The following is a 22,832-nucleotide window of genomic DNA, read 5'->3' on the forward strand; positions in this document are numbered from 1 at the left end:
TGAATTCCAAGCTCTGTAGCTTCCGTGTGATTTGCCAATTTTCATTGAAATTCTTGATGGTTATACTTTGAGAAGGGCCGTCAGACGGGTCTTTCAATCAGTCAATTGTCACGCAATCGGCAGCCATCGGCTGTCATCAGTCCTCATTTTTAGATGGAAAAAAATTTTGAGGGAAATATCAACAGGTTTTTTCAAGGGAGTTGAATATTCCAACATGTTCTAAAACGTAGTTTTCATGTTGTTTTCATTAGGCTATGACTATTTTTTTGGTTCGTCTTCTCTGTATATTTCATAAGTCGTTATCTATTTTGTACAGATGTACATATAAATCTTTTTTCGATATTTGGGGTACAAATTTTCTACATTCGCTTTTCTAGCCGATGACAGCTCAAAAACCAAATAAGTGTTTTTCCGAAACCTTTTCGGATACCCAAATATACGAATAGATTTATCATCGAATTGATGGCGTGTAATAACTGCGCGGAATGATACGGCCGATACCATTTTTTGCTATCGTTTTCCGGTAAAAGCGCCGGCAAAAACGTATTTATAACACCCATTATGTATTCAACCATAAATATTACGTTTAGAACTAGTATTGTCATTGTTATTTGTCGACCTTGTTTGCTTTCGGTCGAATTCGATTCATCGTCCTCGTCGATTTGTTGAAGTTTCCGCCGCGTGCGAGCCGCGTTCCGTACCAATAAATACATATGACCGTTACACGCTAAAATAAAGGTACCTGGGATAAACAGAAGCACAACCTTGGCAAATACAAAATCGTAATACATTGCGTATCGTTTATTTAGAAGTAGTAATTTTCTAAGATGCACATATGCGCATGGGTGATTGGGCATCACCACGTAAGACTCTTTATCCCAAATAGTCGGTATCTCGAAGATAAAAGTAAGAATCCAAATGGCTATCGAAACGCGTAATGCATTTTGAATTGTGCATATTTGTCTGGCAGAAAGGGGAAATCGAATCGCTATATAGCGGTCTATACTCAACGCGAAAAGCAGCCACGGACTTGTAGTCATGGTCATCTGAAATATGAAATCTACATAAATATAGACGTGACGGAAATATTGTTGATAAATGCGATTATACCGAACGTGTTCGAACGGGTAGTTCCTCGAAAGAATCATCAAATCGCGCCCGAACATTACTGCAGTTAAACAATTCATCATATCGGCAATAGCGAGCACTTCCAAGTATAAAATACTGCTTCCTCGAACTTTCATCAGGCGGAGAACTATGAATGCGAGACAGTTGGCGACTCCGCCGATGCTGTAAAGGATCACACGAATTAACGTCATGACGGTAGCGTACGTGTACGTACCTTCGGCACCGTCGCATGATTTACCGCAACATATAACCGTTTCATTTGCCATCGCTACGTATTGTTAGCTTTCATCGCAACGAAAAAATCAAGTTATAATACCCGCAAATAATGCCGCACATCTTTTCCGACGGTTGGTTTGCCTTCGTACGAAACATTTTTACGTAACGTTTTCTGATGACAATCTTCGCTAGTTGTCTGTTGGCATCCCTTCCTAGTTTGTAATCTTCCTCACGTCTAGAGGTATAATTTCTATCCCGATACTCTTAGCTCAGCAAAGGTTGTAACTCAAAGAACAGCGCACATTCATGGAAACTAACGTACGTATGAGATTCTTTTATTCGAATGCGCTCTGTTCACTAGCTCATGAAAGCTATGAAAGACTTTCAAATTCTAATCCGAGATAAGAGAATTGAGTGAAGGTCATTTATATTCTATTTTCCCACGCAGTAGAACACATAAATCTCATAACAAGTTTGAAATGGATAAGAATGTCACCACATCCCCTAATGAAACCGCTTATTTTTTGATTTTATATCAATAGGTCTTAATAGTGATAGAAATAATACACGTGTTTGCAGTTTACCCACGGTCCAAGCAGCAACCTTGCAGAATTTAGTATTTCAGCTGAAATGTATCTGCCAATTCTATCGAAAGTTCATTAATGACTTCGTTGAATGGCTTTATCTTTTTGTGCTGTAATATAATGTAGTAAATATGTAGTAAATGATTTAATGTGCCGAAAATTTGAAGATTGCATCATGGACTATAAATTTCGTCTCGGATTTCCCTGAATGATTTCTCTGAATGATTTCCAAAGCAAAATCCAACCAAAGGCATGAGTAATTGTATATATGTCGTTTCAGATCAAAGGTCAAAAGGTCGAGCTCATAAAAAAGAAAAAAAGAAATCCTCGCATGCTCGAATTTATTTCTTATTTCTTAATCACTCAACGTTTCAACCTTTAATCTGAAACAACTAACAATATTGATATATATGAACATTATTTAAAATGAATATTCAAAATATACAGTGAATTCTTAAATAGAATTAAAGATACTACAAATGTCAAATCTGTAGATTATAAATTCAAAAAGTTAACAGAATTAACATTACATAAGAAATATTTAATTACAAATATTGAAACATATACTAGTAGACATGGTAATAAATTAGTTATTGACTTATATATAGAATATATCCTTAGAATATAAAGGACTAAAAGGAAATAAATATAAATTCAGAACATATTTACCAGATAGATTTCATAGATTATCTAGTGAAGATATTGAAGAATTATATTCAGGTGATTTCTATTTCATATACAAAGGTCAAGATGAAAAAGGGCACCATGATATAGATTTCGAATAAAAATTCAATTTTTAACATACAAAGTGCGAGTAAAGTGTAAGTGAAATAATTCATATCAAAAACATTGAGTATTTATATTTATATGCGTTAGATTCTTGATTTTTTAACATAAAAAGTGTGAGTAAAGTGTGATTGAATAAATTTTATATTTTAAACATATTTTGATATTCATATTTGTATGAGTAAGACTTTTTAACATTAAAAGTGTGAGTTAAGTGTGAGAAATAATTCATATTTTAACATTGAATATATATATCTTAATGAGTTAGATTTATTTTGATAAAAGTTTTGTTATAAAATGAAGAAAGAAGAAGAGGAACCCAAATTTAAAATCGAAATCAATGAAACTAATATTTTATTTTCATTATTAAACATCAAAAATTATATCTCAGCAACGAATTGAGTGTATGCAAGACAATATAAAATTGATAATATTACTGTAATTAATCAAATATTATTAAATGAAACATATTTAATTTACTGAACTTATAGATACTTTTGATATAATGGCGCCAAAATTCCTAGAATATTTAATGGAAGAAATGATGATTTAATACTTTCTAAAGGGTACAATGATTTGATTAACTTAAGAATTTATAAACGACAATTATATCATTTTGTTTTGATAATAAACAAATTATCTATAATGAAAATTCATCTAATATTGGAATTCAATGTGAATTTGATAATAATAAATCTTTTAAAGGTATTGGAATAAAATGTGATTTAGATAATGAATTTTAAAATTTTAATCCTAATGAGAAAGTGTATTGTTATTGTGGCGGCAAATATTTAAGATCACATAAATCAAAGCATTTTCAGACAAGTAAACATATCAATTATGGAAAGAATAATAATTCATTCTATATTGAAAAAAATAAGCAGTATGAGTAATTGCAAAATTTCAAATATATGATAGTTAAAACATTGTGAAATTAGTCAATGAATAACTGTTGCCTCTAGCAACTAAATAATGTTTTAGATTACTTTTTCAGGTTGGAATGCTGGAATCATTCTCATTCATTTATTTAAGCAAAAAAAATTAAAGTAATTTGAAATATCTTATTTTGAATATTTTAGTTTTATAATCATTTTTAAAATGTTTAACTTTTAAATGATTAAACTTTTCAATTTAACATTTTAACAATTAAACAGTTATTCATTAACTAATTTCACAATGTTCTTTAACTATCATATATTTGAAATTTTCCAATTACTCATACAGCTTAATCTTTATTCAATATAGAATTATTATTCTTTCCATAATTAATATGTAACGAGACGAGTAGTACTGTATATGGTAACTATTTATTTGACGCACGAGCTTTCGCTTCTAATGAATAGAAGCTTCATCAGGTGAATGATTTTAAAACTGAAATATTCAAAATAAGATATTGGCTGCTTTAAACTTTTATTATGAGATTACCAGTAAGGATTTGATGAATGAAAATATGAAATTGAGTAAGAAATCAAAGAAATAAAATGGAAATAAGCATAGAAATAAAAAAAAATAAAAAAGTTAATTTAGAAAATGATTTATTTCTGTCTTAATCCTCTAAATCATTTTCTAAATCAACATTTCTATTTTTTTTATTTCTATGATTATTTCCATTTGATTTCTTTAATTTCTTACTCAATTTCATATTTTCATTCATCAAATCTATATATCTAGTATCGTTACCGATATTCTCATAATAAAAGTATAGCGCAGCCAATATTAAACCTCCAGCAACTAAATAATGTTATAAATCACTTTTTCCAGTTGGAATGCTGAAATCATTCTCATTCATTTATTTAAGAAAAAAAAATTAAAGTAATTTGAAATATCTTATTTTGAATATTTTAGGTTTATAATCATTTTAAAATTTTAAACTTTTAAATGATTAAATCAAATATTAATTTAACATTTTAACAATTAAACAGTTATTCATTAACTAATTTCACAATGTTTTATCTATATATATTTGAAATTTTCCGATTACTCATACAGCTTAATCTTTTTTCAATATAGAATTATTATTCTTTCCATAATTGATATGTTTAATTGTCTGATAATGCTTTGATTTATGTGATCTTAAATATTTGCCGCCACAATAACAATACACTTTCTCATTAGGATTAAACTTTTTAAATTCATTATCTAAATCACATTGAATTCCAATATTTGATGAATTTTCAGTATGGATAATTTGTTTATTATCAAAATTAAAATGATATAATTGTCGTTTTTCAATTCTTAAGTTAATCAAATCATTGTAACCTTCCAAAAGTATTAAATCATCATTTCTTTCATTAAAAGGTGTTTCAAGAATATTTATTATGTTTTCATCTAAATTACCTTTACAATTTAAAACTGTATTAGATATTCTAGGATTTTTGGCGCCATTATCTAAAGTATCTATAAGTTCAGTAATTAAATGGTTCTATTAGGACTTTTGTAATCTATGTTCAGGAAAAATAATTTCGTTTTTATTATTTTCATGAACCCTTTGTTTGAGTGTCATATGGAATTCTCATTCCCAAGGTAACACAAATAGTAAACATTTACTTGTGTATTGTCTTGAATGCATGTTTTGTCTTCATGCGGTCAATTCGTGAAGATTATATATCTAACATCAGCGGAAAAGATCGAGTTTTTTAAAGTTTTATCTTGAATTTCCTTTTCTCATCCCCACAGTCTCAATAGGTGTAAGAATGGTATGCGGCCCCATACTGATTGACTTCTCACAGATTTGTTGGTGACGGCGCCTTTGCAACACGATTGCTATTTTGTGTGAAGATGTGGGAAGCGGCAAAATATGGCCTGGAATTTCCATAGAAAACTGGTAACCGGAATTTTCATGAAAAAGACATTTTTTCCACCAATATGTATCATCTAGGCAAAACAAGACCCTTAACACTAGAAAGAGTTTCGAGGATCAATGAATCATTCTACGCCCATTGCTATTCTACCTTAACTAACTTGAAAGTTTATTTACACCTTGAAAAGTAATACAAAGCTTAATATTTTCGATGATGAATGATATATTATGAAATCATATGATATTTAGGATAGATTAAGTTATTTCGAATTTGAATATATCGATAATTGAATTGAATTGATCGGCAGCCGGTCTAACCCAGTCATATTGATGGAGGAGATGCACATGCGAATTTTTCACGAGCGAGTTTCAACCATCTTGTTTCTTGCAGTGCGCATGCTCTCCACTCTGATAGTTTACACAATCCAGGTGTCGTACGTACCACAATAAACAATTTACACCCAGGCACCAATTTCTTTCCTACGATATTACATCTACATGATTTGATTTTGACAATCAATATCTGACATGGACACTTTTTTTAAGTTGGGGAAAATTGATTTTCTGATGCAATTCTATTTTCATCTCACGACTCATCAACAAGATATTTTCTGTGTAAGTTTTGACCATTGATCAGTTTACAAAAACGCTAGGTTGGCCCGCCTTGATGGGGAGGTGGTTTTCCATTCGATAAGCTGGGGATACAGACCTATAGTCTATACAGCGACATTGCTGTCAACCACGCGTTTGCTTATTTTGTTGGGAGATAGTTTAGTAGGTTAGATTAATGTACGTAAGCTGGAGTTCATGGCCAGTGTTGCTATTGTCAGACAACCTGCGTTGATGCGTACGTCATACATGAACAGCCACAAAACCTGCGTTGATGCGTACGTCATACATGAACAATAAATAGAAGTAATGTAAATAAACAAGTCTGGAAGTAACGTATGTATTCGCGTAGGGAAACCTAAATATGGTGCGGCCATGAGCTCCGACAAGTGCAAAAGGTATTTTCAGGTTATTGCGACGTGTGTAGGTATGTCAACACTCCATACATGGGTGAAAGAATGTTGTGACGTATGAATACGTCACAATCCATGAATTCCAAGCCATGTATAGAAGAGGGCCAGCATACGTTACTAAATATGGAATAATATAAAGGAAAAGAAAGCTCAGAGGTAAAAGGAGGCTTGAGAGAAAAGAGGGACGTTTTAAAACGAAGAGAGCTCGAGGGAGCAAGATTTTGCACATCTGGTTTAGAAGAATGAATACGAATAGATAACTTAAGAAGTCGTTCAAGTTATATACGGGAGCATTATAAGAAGTGAAGAACCAGCACCGAAGATCCGGCCTAGAACACAGTAACCCCTCACAACATCGCCTGGTGGAGATTGGCTTCCACAACAATTCCATGTGTATCTATTTACAAATACAGAAAAGAGCATGTGCACTGCGAACAAAATGGTGGAAATTCTCTCGTGAAAAAAAATCGAAAAAATATTTCGAATACAAAATGAACGATTAATGTATAATTAATTTGAACCACCGATATTGATGACGTAATGCATATCAATGCGCATAGAACCTCTTATAGCGCATAGTATTTATAATATCAATGTATACGAACATTATTATAACGGTTTTTACGGCGTCGAAAAGAAAATATTTTCGCTAGTATCCTTCATTAACCCTTAATTACACAATGTCAAAGTAATTTTCACATATAAATCTATAGTATCGAACCACTCTTAATTACATTCAACATCGCTATATTAACGACCACGCTTTAGGTGTCATATTTGTGTTTTTTAGACAGATTCTATATATCACCATACAGTGTAAAAATGTGTTTAAAAACGGTTGTTACGAAAAAAAGATTTATGTTAATGATATCCGAGCTGTCTATGACGCAGATGCTACCTCGACGAATGATTTTTTTCGCATAAATCACCAGTTTTATGTAAAAATAAGCTGTAGCCAGACAGTAGCAGTTGTTCAAAATACGACTTAATGATCGTTCTCAGGTCACGTAAGTACGCATAGCCCATAATGATAGGGATGGTCTTTTCGAACGAATTCATTTATTCATGTTGCAAGTTACTCTTTATCAACATTATGACTAGTACTGGCATGTCACAGCAGCACAGTTAGAAATAACGCCCAATTCATGATTTTTATAACCAAAGCTCTTAGGAAAACAGGGTGCAGTTTCGCAGTCCATGTCACGTATTAGAACCGTCTTGGTTCCTGTAAGATAAGCTATTTTGATAATGATACACCTGTCTGTATAGGACACCGAGTTTTTTTAGACGATAGGAAACGGACGGTCTAAACGCGTAACAAGTTGTGTTGGAAGCTGCAATGGCGGATTTTTCTGATGGCATTTCATTCGATATATATCAAACGACTATTACGATGACACAGAACACCGACCTTCAACGACAACTTCTGCAGTGTGTAATTTCGCTCTGTCTAGTGCTTAAAGAACTAGACAGTCTGTAGAAGTATATCGGTGTACTCGTCATGATAATTCGGATACATCTTGTAATAATTGTGGTCTAGCAAAAAATAGGTCATGAATTTCATGTGCTACTCGAATGCAGTTCACTACGAAAAGAACGCCAGATACATATTTCTTCTGGTGGGCACCAAATATTTTCAAATAGTCAATACCACTGATGATGATTTAGAAAACCAGTCGATTCTTAAATAAATTTGATTTATAAACTTATGGAACAATTTACAGCACGGTGTTATGAATAATCTCTTATCCCACTAATAATTGTATGGAAAATGACCTCATTCGATGACCGTCCAACTTTTGTGATTAAGTCTTGATTCTGTTTACATTTCTAAATATCATAGATAATAAACTCTTCCATCTTAAATTGTTAAATGTAATTTGATTTTGCTCGTCATACTACTTATTGTAAATATCAATTAGTAAATGTTGCTTTGTTGATTGTAGTTTAAATTGATTTTGCTGTGCTGCTTTCTGTAAAGATCAATAAACTAGTTTCACTTGCATGGACTCTGTAAGAAAGTAGTTACGGATGATGGAATTGTGAATGTCGCAAACGCGAATGACACTGTCCAAAGCATTGTTGCTGTACGTTTCGAATACAGTGACGGAAAAATGCAACATGTTCTGATGATTTATAGTACATGTAACACCCAGAAAATAGTCAGTCACAGTCGCAAAATCCCAATTACCAATGCACTCGTTAGCTCTTTCAAACACCAAGGCAAAATAATCCCTCTAAGGCCTCAGAGATATACGGCTAATCTTAGAACAGAAATATTCACGTATTTCTCGTCCCAGTAAAAGATAAAAGTAAAAGTTAATGGAGTAGTTAGATAAAAGGAATTAACCGAATATATCTAACATAAATAGTCTTTGGTCCATCGAGATTGGTATGAAAATAGCGATAGAGTTTGGAAGTGTAAAAATCGCGAAAGCGATCGAAACTGTTACAAGCATTATCGTTGTACGTTTAGCTTTCTTATTAGACGATACCATTTGTGAACTTCTAAATAACTGAACTATTATAACAGAATTGGATACAATTATTAAAGTTAGAGTTAGAAGATAAACATAGATAACGTACGCTACAAAATATATGAATTCAACAGATAACTCGTAGTAGCATCCAAAAAATCGGTCCAAAAACTCCATTATTACTATTGGGTAAGTACCCATTACCAACGCATTTATTACGAAAATAGTAACAATGACGCATCGGGCTAATCTCGGTGTACATATCAAACGAGATGTGAACGGGAAGAGCACAACTGCCGCACGTTCCAGAGATATAGCAACTACTAACCACGAACTGCTAGCGCCGATGAATGTCATCAAAAATTCAGATATTTGGCAACCCATGAGCGAGTTTATCACAAATATTGGACCGTTGTTTAGATGCAAGAGAAAATACTGTAAAACAGGCATCAGAGTAGAATTTATGCAGTACATCAAATCACAGATAGACAAAGCGATCAGATAGTTAGCGTATGATAAACTGCGGAATCTGCGACTTATCATAATCAAGAAAGAAGCCGAATTTCCGAATGCACCTGAAAGGAATAAGATAAGCAGAATGACGATAGAAAGTGTACGGTAGTTGCCAGTTTTTAGTTCCAAAGACATGAGCACCATGTAGTTGTGAGGTCGAGAAACAACAAACTGTGTACGGTTAGAATTCATGATTCAACCGTGTTAACAGATTCGCTGTCTACTCACATACTGGAATACTGTTAACGTGAAAGAAATCCACAAAGATACTGATTAAGCCTTATCACTTTATGATAGCTGTTCGTCATTTGTTACTTTCAGAGTTGATTTTTAATTTAGTTTCACCAATGAAATTGTGAGTTCAGATGATTTTCGCCCCAACTCATTTTCGTGAAATGATGTTTATTTAGTGTGTAAAATACGTCTCAGTTGAGTCGGAAATAAGCAGTTTATCATATGTTTAAAGTATATTCACGCTGGTATAACGAGATGATTTTATTATGAGGCAACATACATTCAGTTTGTCTCTTTGATAAAGACAGTTTCGTACAGAAATATTCGCGTAATATTTCTCGTCCCAGTAAAAGATATATGTAGAAATTAATGGAATGATTACATAGTTGGAAATTGGCTGAGTTGATGGTTCGTGGAGATTGGAATGAAAACCGCAATAGAGGTTGGAAGTGAAAACACTGCAAGCATTATTGTTGTTCGTTTTGATTTTTTTGAAAGCAGTTGAGAACCTTTGATTAACTGAACTAACAGAATTTGATGTAATCATCAAAATTTATGTTAGAAAATAAATGTAAATAGCGTACGCTATAGAATATACGAATTGGACAGGTAACCTGAAAGGAATAAGATATAAGCAGAATGATAGTGTCAAAGACATGGGAACCATGTGTTTGTATAAAGGCCGAGAAACAACCAACTGTGTCCAGGTAGAATTCATGATGATTCACCAGAATCATCGGACTCATTGTCTACTTGCTTAATGTAATATAATGCATATATTAATAATGTTTTATTCGCGTGACTGCTATTCCACTTTTTATTGCCAAAAGAAATTACGTTGCCGCATTGTTGCACTTTTCAGCAGTCATTGCTATATGAACCAAATGATTTTTGGATGTCGCTTTTGTAATATGAATATGCAAAACAACTCCAAAAGATATACTATCTTTCGATAAAATTATCTTTAGAATGATAACCCCCAGAGAGCGGTTTGCCATGGAAAGTAAAAATTGGAATGATTTGTTGTAATATTAAAACTCTTTCGCTGGGGATATATTTCTTCATTATCCATTCAATGTGGGGGAATTAATTTTGTCTTATGATTTCTATGTAAAGTTCGATACATTTCCAGTGTAGAAACCCTCCTAAAACCAATATCTGTTATGAAGCTAATAGGTATCTCTACCAGAAAATGTTAGTTATAAAAAGTTTGGACCTACGGGTGCAAGGTAGGACCCCCAAAACCTGAGGTCAAGTTGAGGTCACGCAACCAAAAAAGTCGACGACAACCAGTACATACTGCCTGTGTGTGTAGAGTGTATACAATCGCTTGTGAGCTCTCTATAGAGCATGCTGACTCAGTGTCAGCAGCCAGGCGCGACTAGTTTGCCATCTATCGGGGGTAATAGGAACCGTCACTTGAGGCGTGACCACGACCTAGTCTCTTTGTTTAAGCTGTCACGTGAGGCGTGACGACGCCAACTTAAAGAATTTATTAAAAGAAGGTATTCTCCTTCACGGAGCATTACCGAACATATATACACGTGTACAACTATACAAAATCACTGATCGTTAAAACTCTTACAGTCTTAAAGCCTCGTCGTAACGACATTGCGCTTAAACTACATGTCGACTGGGATTCGAACCTTGTGCCATCGATACTCCGGTGGCATGATGTCACCAGGTTCGAAAACCAGCCAGGAGGGGATTGTAATTAAAATATATATCATATGTACATCATTATTCACTACCCATTATTCACTGCCACGGCAAGGCTGAATGCCATCAAGAAGTTCGAATCCCTGCTGGGGGAGGATGTCTATACAAAATTCAATAAGACCATAACCGGTTAAAACTTATGATATTGTAGTAAGCATGTATCAACCTGCAGCCCGGAACCACGACTAAGACATTCACTATTCATAATCGAGTGTGAAAGACTGCAAGGATAGCAATGTGAATTTCAGTTGAACTTTTGATCTTAGGTGAAGAGTTACGAGTTATACATAAACGAAATTCACCGTATAATCGGAACAGGTCATGAGCTACATTTTTGCAAACGATTTTGAACTGGGGCTTCGCCTAACTTAGTTAGCTACCTAATCGTTGGTGGCGAGCTCTTTTAATCGGATGGGCTTATACCAACGGTATATGCGGTTTGTGGAAATATCCGATCGTGAAACTAAACCACAGACAGGTCACTGACTAGGCCTACGCCTAACTGTCCAGGCTCACCATGCCCACTTTGGAAGTAGTTTGAAATGCTCAACTGTATTTGTATACATGTACCTGCAAAATTGGACCGATCGGACACAGTCCTGAGACCTTATCATGTCAAAAAGATGTTTTGTTTTTGCCTGAATTCCAAGCTCTGTAGCTTCCGTGTGATTTGCCAATTTTCATTGAAATTCGTAATGGTTATACTTTGAGAAGGGCCGTCAGACGGGTCTTTCAATCAGTCAATTGTCACGCAATCGGCAGCCATCGGCTGTCATCAGTCCTCATTTTTAGATGGAAAAAATTTTGAGGGAAATATCAACAGGTTTTTTCAAGGGAGTTGAATATTCCAACATGTTCTAAAACGGCTTCGCCTAACTTAGTTAGCTACCTAATCGTTGGTGGCGAGCTCTTTTAATTGGATGGGCTTATACCAACGGTATATGCGGTTTGTGGAAATATCCGATCGTGAAACTAAACCACAGGCAGGTTACTGACTAGGCCTATGCCTAACTGTCCAGGCTCACCATGCCCACTTTGGAAGTAGTTTGAAATGCTCAACTGTATTTGTATACCTGCAAAATTGGCCCGATCGGACACAGTCCTGAGACCTTATCATGTCAAAAAGATGTTTTGTTTTTCCCTGAATTCCAAGATCTGCAGCTTCCGTGTGATTTGCGAATTTTCATTGAAATTCTTGATGGTTATACTTTGAGAAGGGCCGTTAGACGGGTCTTTCAATCAGTCAATTGTCACGCAATCGACAGCCATCTTGGTGTCATCAGTCCTCATTTTTAGATGGAAAAAAATTTTGAGGGAAAGATCAACAGGTTTTAGTTTATAGTCTTTATGTTTGAATTGGAATTCGGATTACCTAGTTATTCTTTATCGCCACCAAGGGAGTTGAATATTCCAACATGTTCTAAAACGAAGTTTTCATGTTGTTTTCATTAAGCTATGGCTATTTTTGGTTCGTCTTCTCTGTATATTTCATAAGTCGTTTATCTATTTTGTACAGATGTACATATACATTGCATTCGATATTTGCGTTACCAATTTTCTACATTCGCTTTTCTAGCCGATGACAGCTCAAAAACCAAATTAGTGTTTTTCCGAAGCCTTTTCGGATACCCAAATAGACGAACAGATTTATCATCGAATTGATGGCGTGTAATAACTGCGCGGAATGATACGGGCGATACGTGTTGCTATCGTTTTCCGATAGAAGCGCCGGCAAAAACGTGTTTATTATACCCATCAGGTAATCAACCATATAAAATATGTTTAGAGCTAGTATTGTCATTGTTATTTGTCGACCTTGTTTGCTTTCGGTAGAATTCGTTTCATCGTCCTCGTCCATTTGTTGAAGTTTGCGCCGCGTGCGAGCCGCGTTCCGTACCAATAAATACATGTGACCGTTACACGCTAAAACAAAGGTACCTGGGATAAACAGAAGCACAACTTTAGCAAATACAAAATCGTAATACATTGCGTATCGTTTATTTAGAAGAAGTACCTTTCTAGTATGCACATATGCGCATGGGTGATTGGGCATCACCACGTAAGTCTCTTTATCCCAAAATGTCGGTATCTCGAAGATAAAAGTAAGAATCCAAATGGCTATCGAAACGCGTAATGCATTTTGAATTGTGCATATTTGTCTGGCAGAAAGAGGAAATCGAATCGCTATATAGCGGTCTATACTCAACGCGAAAAGCAGCCACGGACTTGTAGTCATGGTCATCTGAAATATGAAATCTACATAAATATAAACGTGACGGAAATACTGTTGATAAATGCGATTATACCGAACGTATTCGAACGGGTAGTCCCTCGAAAGAAGCATCAAATCCCGGCCGAACATTCCTGCAGTCAAACAATTCATCATATCGGCAATAGCAAGCACTTTCAAGTATAAAATACTGCTTCCTCGAACTTTCATCAGGCGGAGAACTATGAATGCGAGACAGTTGGCGACTCCGCCGATGCTGTAAAGGATCACACGAAATATTGTCATTACGGTAGTGTACGTGTACGTACCTTCGCCACCGTCGCATAATTTACCGCAACAAATAGCTGTTTCATTTACCATCGCTGCGTCTTGTTAGTTTTCATCGAAGCGAAAAAGATCAAGTCGCAATTATGCCGCACATACACGAATCATGGCAACGAAACCTTTCTCTAGATCTTTTTCGACGGTTGGTTTGCCTCCAAACGTAACATTTTTTTACGTAACGTTTTCTATCGACTCTCTTCGCTCGTTGTCTGTTGGCATCCCTTCCTAGTTTGTAATCTTCCTCCACGTCTAGGTATGATATTCTATCCCAATACTCTAAGCTCAGCAAAGGATGTAATTGAAAAAAACAGCGCACATTCATGAAAACTAACGTATGAGATTGCTTTATTCGAATGCCCTCTGATAGCTTATGAAACCTATGAAAAACATACAAATTCAATATCAATAAGTCTTGGAAGTGAAACAAATAATACACGTGTTTGCAATTTACCAACGGTCCAAGCAGCAACCTTGCAGAATTAAGTATTTCAGTCAAAATTGATCTGCCGATTCCATTCAAAGTTCATTAATTACCTCGTTAAAGGGCCTCATCTTTTTTCGCTGTTCAAGATTGTATAGTAAACATGTAGTAAATGATTTCATGTGCTGAAAATTGGAAAAGTGGAACATGGACTCTGAAATGATTTCGTTTCAGAATTTCGTTTTAGAGTCAATGATTGTAATAATCTACAGGAAATATCGAACACTGCGTCGCATATGAGTTCGAATATTGTAAATCGGAATATGATTATGATAGGCGTTGATTCGGTCCGATTCTGACTACATCCCCTTCAAAAGGGCATTTTTCGAAATAAGAGCACAGACAATTTATGTACATTACCTGTAGAATGTTATTTTCAGTAACCTATGCCGACAGACCGATGAACCATGCGGAGAGATGATCTAGGATTAACATCTCAAATTCCCCTCGCCGCCACATTGAAACTTCCCGGATTTAGGCCACTAGAAAGTCCATACAATATCAGACAGGGAATAATTTGAAAAGGAATTCCAAATCGTTAAACGAATCATGGCTGGTCTTTAAAAGGGGCATATCAAGTTTTTGAGTGCCTCAATCCATTTGGCTTTTCAACGCCCCCCTGGTCACCATATACAAAAACTAATCACCTTGAAAATCGAGCACAATTATGCAACATGTCATAAGCTATAACTTTGTAGTCGATTGTGGTTAGAAAATATCCAAAGGTACCATTATCAATAAGCAAATTGGAGTGTATAATTCAATATTCAACTCCACCTGGTGGCAAGGACAAAAACCCGGGTAACCCCAATTCTACATGAGGAAATGAATACTACGACAGTGATACTATCTATCAAATATCAAGACTATAAGTAAAAACTTGTCGATTGATGTTCTCCTAAAAAATGAGGATTGATGACACTAAGATGGCCGCTGATTGAGTAACGCTTGTCTGTTCAAGGAATATGTCTGATTATTATAGAGCCCTTCTAGTATAAGGCCACATAAGGCCACATGACGGCAATTTTGCAATCAAAGATACTTCTAGTTAACAGTTCATTGATATACTAAATTACCGAGATAGCTCAAATATATAGCAGGTCAAAAAAAGTTCCTCGCACAGTTCAAATATATAACACTTAAATTCATTAATTAAATTATTTTTAGAAGAGAAAAACAAAAGTTTTGATTTATCGTGCGAGAAAACCAAAATGTTTTTGAAATCTCGCATGAGAAAACCAAACTGGCCAGAAACGAGCCAATGTGGAAATTCTTTATCGTTCCTCCAGCCGTACATTTTTTTAAAAGTATGCCCCAAATCATCCAACATACCGCGCACCCCTGTGGCGATAATATTCCTAGCTGCAGATTTATGTCATCAATTTGAATGCCACTCTCTTTTGTAAATGCTGAAAACTGTTATGTATCCACAGTACGCTTTCTATTGAGATCGCCTGAATGGAATATGCTTATGTTTCAATTTTCATTCAACTTTTCGTCAAACAAAACATTCATCATATCATATTCCGTCTATTAGTATCAATATGGTTCGTATAGAAGCAGTCTCGATTTTGCGCCCGACAGCGCTTATCTTTTGAAAATATGCAACCGGTCAACGATTATTTCATTTCGCAGATGAATCTTTCTCGCTCGGGATGTTACTGCCAATAACCACGATTAGCGACGGCTCAAGTGGGTCGAATCAAAATTCTACGGTTGAAAAAGACTGTACATTCAATAGAAAAATCTTCAACGTCGTAATCGTGTATGTTTACTGTTTACCTGTTATTTGGACCACGGGATTCTTCCTCAATGTTTACACGTACTTCGTTCTCTATCGTTTTAAATCGGATGTAACCACGTATTATATTCTCCGACTACTGGCAATAGCGGATATTATGTTTATACTGGGAGCGGCCGTGGCAAAGTCCGGACGATTTTTCGATGGACTGCTTAAGTTCGATGTACACGTTTATTACTTTAAACGCATGCGATTTATCGACCAAATTCTTGTAGATCACGCAGGTCCCGTACAAGAAATTTTCAAAATGATTAGAAACCTACTGACGATGCTGATCAGTTTGGAACGATTAACCGTCGTCTTCTTTCCATTGAAATCTAAATTCATTTGCACTAAACGCACGTGTAACATTTGTTTATTGCTTATACTTATCATAACGTTAGGCAGTCAAAGCTGGTTCTATTTCACTATGGGCACCGAACGAACGAAAGTTCTTTGTCCTTTTAGTCTTAACCTATGGACCAAAGTGCGCCCCGGAGCCCGAATTTTAAAAGCAAAAAATCTGACGCACACATTAGGCATATTAGTACCATTTTTTGGTATACTTCTTACTAATATGATTCTTTTAAATTCATTGCGTCGAGCTTCTAAAAGGCGCCTCGAAATCAGCACTAAAAAGATTACAGAAAATCAAGCTGTTGTACTAGCGATGTCAGTTATAACGACTTTTGCTTTATTCGAACTGCCGATGGCAGTGCACAAGTTGATAAATCAATTTTCTGATTTCAAAGGATTCATCCCAGATCTCAATTTCTTCTACGTTGCAGCGGTGTTTATTCAGATCGATTCCTCTGTCAATTTTGTTGTCTATTGTTTGTCTAGTAAAACATTCCGATCGCTTGCGTTCAACAGTTGCTCGCAGCGCAGACGTCGCCCAAGTGTGGAACGAAATAACTTTATCAACTAGCTCACGACTTCAAAGTTTTTATTCACTCATTTCCAGTGAATTTTAGCCGGAATACACTATACCCCTACACTTCTTTGCCCCAACACGTCTCTATACTCCGTCGCTGATAATTTTAGATACATTTATCACTGGTCTCGTCAATCCAGGGTTAATGGGTTCAAAAAAGGTGACGACAGAGTTTCTTGGTCGAAGGTTCTTCCTTGGTTCTTCCCCATTTGGATAAAGAAACATCGAACCAACTAATAATTCCCTGCGTGGCGTGCTCAGAGGGTAGAGGGAATTCAAATAAAACAGGAAAAAAGATACATTCATCACATATAGGCTAGTTTGCGCGATAAGAGAAAAGATAACGCATGTAACGGTTTTAACGGAGCTTCTATTTCTTCGTCCATTCAATCTCTAGTTTATCAATAGTTTCAAATTTTCTCGTTAACTACAAAAGCCCATAACGCAGGAAAAGGGCTTTAAACTATCGCAAATATTTTAGAAACCAAATACAAAAGCTTAGTTAACAACTTCTGCGTCTCAGTCCTTCTGAAGTGCTGATAATATATTTCATTATAATTTCAAATGTCTCTTGACTTCAATGATTCTTGGGTCGTCCAATGTTTCATTGACTCGGAAATCATAATGAATTACATTACAGAGAGGAAGTTGTTGGGAAATAAAAAAACATGATGTTTAACCGGTCGGTCGCCGAGACTTGCCAACAGACTTGTCGATTAGGTATTGTAAGGTGTACGGCCGTCACCTCATCAAAATCAGGCCGCATTCAAGCGAATTCTTCATTCTACCATAAGAAAATTATGGTGGCTGATAAGGGCCATAATGTAAAATTCCTGGTATGTAAATGAGGGCGCAAGAACGCCAGAACGCCAAAACGAAAAAAAACGTCCAATTTTCTCTGAAAGTTCGTTTTGGCGCGCCAAAACGGAGAATATTCCGTTTTGGCGCCCCCGCCAAAACGAACTTTCAACCACGTAAAATAATTCTATATATGCAAATTTATGCAAATTACACACAAGATCAACGCGCCAAATTGAAAAATAATTTTACTGTGGTTGAATGCTTGTTTTGGCGGGGGCGCCAAAACGGAAAAAACCGGGCCAAAACGGAATTTTCTTTGTTTTGGCGGGCTTAAACGAACTTTCAGAGAAATTTCGACGTTTTTCGTTGTTTTGGTGCCAAAATGAAAGTTCGTTTTGGTGGGGGCGCCAAATATTCTCCGTTCTTCTCCAATTCTCCAAATATTCTCCGAATATTCTCCGTTTTGGCGCGCCAAAACGAACTTTCAGAGAAAATTGGACGTTTTTTTTCGTTTTGGCGTTCTGGCGTTCTGGCGCCCTCATTTACAAACCAGGAATTTTACACTATAGGCCTAATGGCCCTTATCAGCCACCATAGAAAATAACTGAATCGAACGCGAAAAGGCGAAGCTGAAATTACTTTTTCAAAATTTACACCGTCTAGGGTTCGTTTTTTTTTGACACCGAAAAATCCGTTTCAGTAAAGTTTATACATTGATACCTAGCATGCAATTTATGAGGGGTTCTGTGTGAGTCGATGAGCCCTACGTCATCAATAGCCTATAGGCGTTTCAAAATAACAATAATTACAATATTCTGTATTTTGGCATTTATTTTGTGACTAAATATATTTCACAACGCTAATTCTATTTTTGATAAATTTTGGTAATCATTTTTGAGAAGATGTGTGCTACGTCATCAATATATCGGGGTCTCTGACTGGTTGCCGGTCAATTCAATTCAATTATTGATACATTCAAATCGAGAATAACTTGATTGATCATTGATATCACATGTGAATATAAATAATAACATAATTTTCATTGTCGACAATCTTAAGCAATACGAGTGTTGTTTTTCAAGGCGTCAATAAACTCTTTTTCAAGGCGTCAATAAACTTTTTAATTTAGTTTTCATGTTAATATCAGGTAATACGTCTAATGTCTATTTCAACCTGACTTGAGAGCATTCCGGGTGGCCTAGCTCAGTAAGTCTTGGTAGTACATACCTGATAAAGGTCTTAATAGGACCAGAAAAGACTGGCAGTCGACCTAAATCATCATTTTTTAATCCATTTGAAACTGTATTGAAGGATATCCAAAAAGTCTTCACTGGAAGGGGTTAAATGAAGAGAAGTGACTCACTCCATGATTTGAAAGTTTAACAATATGTTTCCATGCCTACGTATCAAATTTTAGTTGGTAGGCATGGAGACATATTGTTAAACTTTCAAATCATGGAGTCTCTTTTCTCTCAGGAACCCCTCTCAATGCAGATTTTTTTGATATCCTTCAATACAGTTTCAAATGGATTAAAAAATGATGATTTAGGTCGACTGCCAATGCATTCTGGTCCTAATAAGACTTTTATTAGGTATGTACCACCAAAACAGACTGACTTAGGCCACTAGGAATGCTCTCAAGCCAGGTTGAAATAGACATTAGTCCGTGTCTTTCATGATCGATGTCAGAATTTATTAAATAAGTGTTGCGGCATTGCACGCAGTTAGTCTACACGCATTCAACAGATATTATAATATTTACTTGGAATTAATTGTCGTATTTGAATTGATTACGACGAAGACAACAGCACGCTGTTATTCGCCAATCCCCATCCCCATGTTTTATTGAATCGTAAACCATTATAGATTTTATTTGATTCTGGAAATAAATGATTTATGATATATCAACTGACTTTCAACATCTATTATCAAATTTAAGCTAAAATAGGGAAATTCAAAGAAAAAGTACTTCGAAGCAGGCCGGACCTGCGGCCTCTACAACGATCGCCGTCGTATCCGCCCGGCCGCCGGGTCTTGCCCAAATGCTGATGATAGGCTATTTTTCTATGCACCGTCACCTTATCAAAATTGGGCTACGTTCAGATTTTTCATTTTACCGAGTCGTCATCTACATTTTTTTTCTGCGCAAGATTATTTCGAAGTAATACAATTCAAAGAATTCTTACCTATGCTTTCAGAGCTACGTATCTCACCATATTGATTGGAGACGTTTGGAGTAGGCCTATGAGTCGAAGCTGAGGGAGGATACATTCTATGAAATTTTTCTGGGGGGAAAAGGGGAAAAGGAATACAATTTAATTCTTTTTCGATTAACAAAAGATCTTTTTTTAACTACGACAACCAATACTGATTTTTGCTCTGCGATCTATATATACAACTGCATTTTTAGATTCAGAATTTATACAATAAACCTCTGAAATCAATGATTCCTTTACGTAGACAATACGTAGACAAGTTAAGATCTTATATTCATTTTACCTAAACACAGGCGCATCACAAAATATCTCCCGAGCAAGTGCGATTTTCAGTCACTTCCATGGAGAATGTCACCGATTCGTCTTGTTGGGAGGGTTACCCAGTTACTGCGTTCATGATAGCATTATTCAGTACTCACGGATTAACCTGTGTTATTGGTCTAATCGGTAACACATTGAACGCGCTCGTATTTTGTGTAATGACCTATCGGGGTAGTGGAGTGTTTTATCTGTGTGTACTCGCTGTTGTCGACGCCGTCGGATGCGTGACAAAAATCTTCGATGATTTCATGTACGCGTTACAGAAACGACAACTGATCAGTGCAAAATTCGCGTACGACGCAATTCGTCAGAGTTCTGTCATTAAGTATTTTGGCGAGATCGCTACAAAGTTGTCATGGTGGATTATTCTAGCCGTCACCGTTGACCGCTTCATTGCTATTCTATATCCTTTAAAAGCACCGCAATTTTGTACCATAAACCGAGCAAAAATTGTCATCTTATGTCTCACATTCTTTGCATTTATCTATGCTATACCGACGTATGTATTTAACGCGGTCATAGAACAGCCAACGTGTACGGGTCTCGTAGTTTTTCGTTTTTGGCACACGGAAAAACATGGACCCGTTGTCGCGATATTCGTAAAAAAGTACATCCTAGGTAGTTTTTTTATCGTGTTCGGTGCCGGACCATTATTCATCGCCATGTTGTTGAATACAGCGATTTGTACGGCAATTTATCGAGGCAACGAGCGACGCAAAAGAATGTCAGGTGACAAAACATCCTCATCGAATACCATAAACATAAGCGTCACAGTTTCCATTTTGTGTTGCGTGAGTTTTTTTGAAGGAATCTTTCTTGTAATTTATTGGGGTAACTATATCACGATTATTCCCCAGTTTCACCAGTATTTCGTTCTCGAACTTTTTAAAAATATTAACGTTTCAATGAACGTCGTTGTTTACGTGTGCATCAGAAGAGGGTTCGGTAAAACGTTACTTTGGTGTTTGACGTTCAAGCGGTTTGGGATTAGATTGTAATTAACAACCCACCGTAATATGAATGCAGATATATATGCACCTATAAGTTTCCTTTATTGCGTATACATGGGAAACGTCATGTTCGATGCCTGAATGCCATGCGTAAGTTTGTGTAAAATTAAATTTACACCCGGAACGTCATGTGTTTTTCGATGATGCTACTGAACGAATGATGTTCGGGTCCAGAACGCAATTTGATAATGTGTTTAATTATTAACGGAATGCGAAGCTAACACACGTTCAAGTGTTCACGAAGCTAACATAAAACAGAATATCCTTTTTACGGCGTAATACGGGGAATAAGACGATTTCATTATTTTGTTAATATAAGTCATATAGCCTCCAAATTATTTTGTTTGTATATAACTAAATCTCACTTCGTGGCGTTACGGAAAGACGGAAGAAATTAGTCTGGTAGAAAAGACAATGAGAAGTAGGCTTATAATAAGCGATAAGACGTGAGAGTGATTTAGGGTCAATTATAATAGTTGGGGAGTTCAACGTGCTTCTGCTTTTTGCCGTTAACGGCTTAGCTTTTGTTCCCGCGGGTCGTCTTCTTCGTATTATATTCTCACTACGCGGTGCTGCGGACGCACGGAAGATTTCAGTTCGCCTTATGTTGACTTGGTTGGTAAGCCAGTTGTGCTGTTGATGGGAGAAGTTAATGGTCACAATGGGTCAGTTTTCTTGAATTGAAAAAATGAAATCAAAGGAAGCATTGTAGGTTGTCACCCCGTTGGTCCGAGCATGATGTGGGACCCAGTCTTTGCCATATCTATTTATTTATTCAGTAGATCCTCGCAACAGGGAGTGAGAATATAATACTTTGAGAATAGAGCTTTTAGTCTTATGTTCTCGAAGAACTGGTTATGCATCTCTGATAAGGATAATATGCATCTCCAGTGTCATCTTAGTGTGAGTTCTGTGGTCTGGGGAGCCTTTTGTCCATGGTCAACCAATAAGAACCATGTTTTTATTCTATTGTTCAAAATGACTTATTGGAAAATCATTTTTCTACATATTGAACAAAACACGCAGTTATTTCAATCAGAGAACAAATTAGTTGGTAATGGTATTCGTGTAAAGCCTTATTTGCTTTGTCACCATTTTCTAAATCAGAAGAAATCAACGATTCAGGAGTATAACTAGTTTAATCGATAGGTAAATTGAATACGAATGGAGAGTTTTTTTTTCATCACAATATTCGCCATGCACCATATTTCAAAAGAGAATTTCCTTTAGAAGCAGAAAAGTAGAAATAAATCGCC

The 22,832-nt window shown here is 35.8% G+C and overlaps 1 protein-coding gene across 1 annotated transcript; it reads right to left on the reverse strand.

Annotated features, from left to right (window-relative positions):
- Positions 1–359: 359 nt before the first annotated feature.
- Positions 360–1,394, reverse strand: LOC141904285 (nociceptin receptor-like). Its single transcript, XM_074792864.1, has one exon. The coding sequence runs from the start codon at positions 1,392–1,394 to the stop codon at positions 360–362; it is 1,035 nt and encodes a 344-aa protein (XP_074648965.1).
- Between the last annotated feature and the right edge of the window lie 21,438 nt (positions 1,395–22,832).

Source organism: Tubulanus polymorphus, chromosome 4 (assembly GCF_964204645.1).
Source record: "Tubulanus polymorphus chromosome 4, tnTubPoly1.2, whole genome shotgun sequence".
NCBI classification, from domain to species: domain Eukaryota; kingdom Metazoa; phylum Nemertea; class Palaeonemertea; order Tubulaniformes; family Tubulanidae; genus Tubulanus; species Tubulanus polymorphus.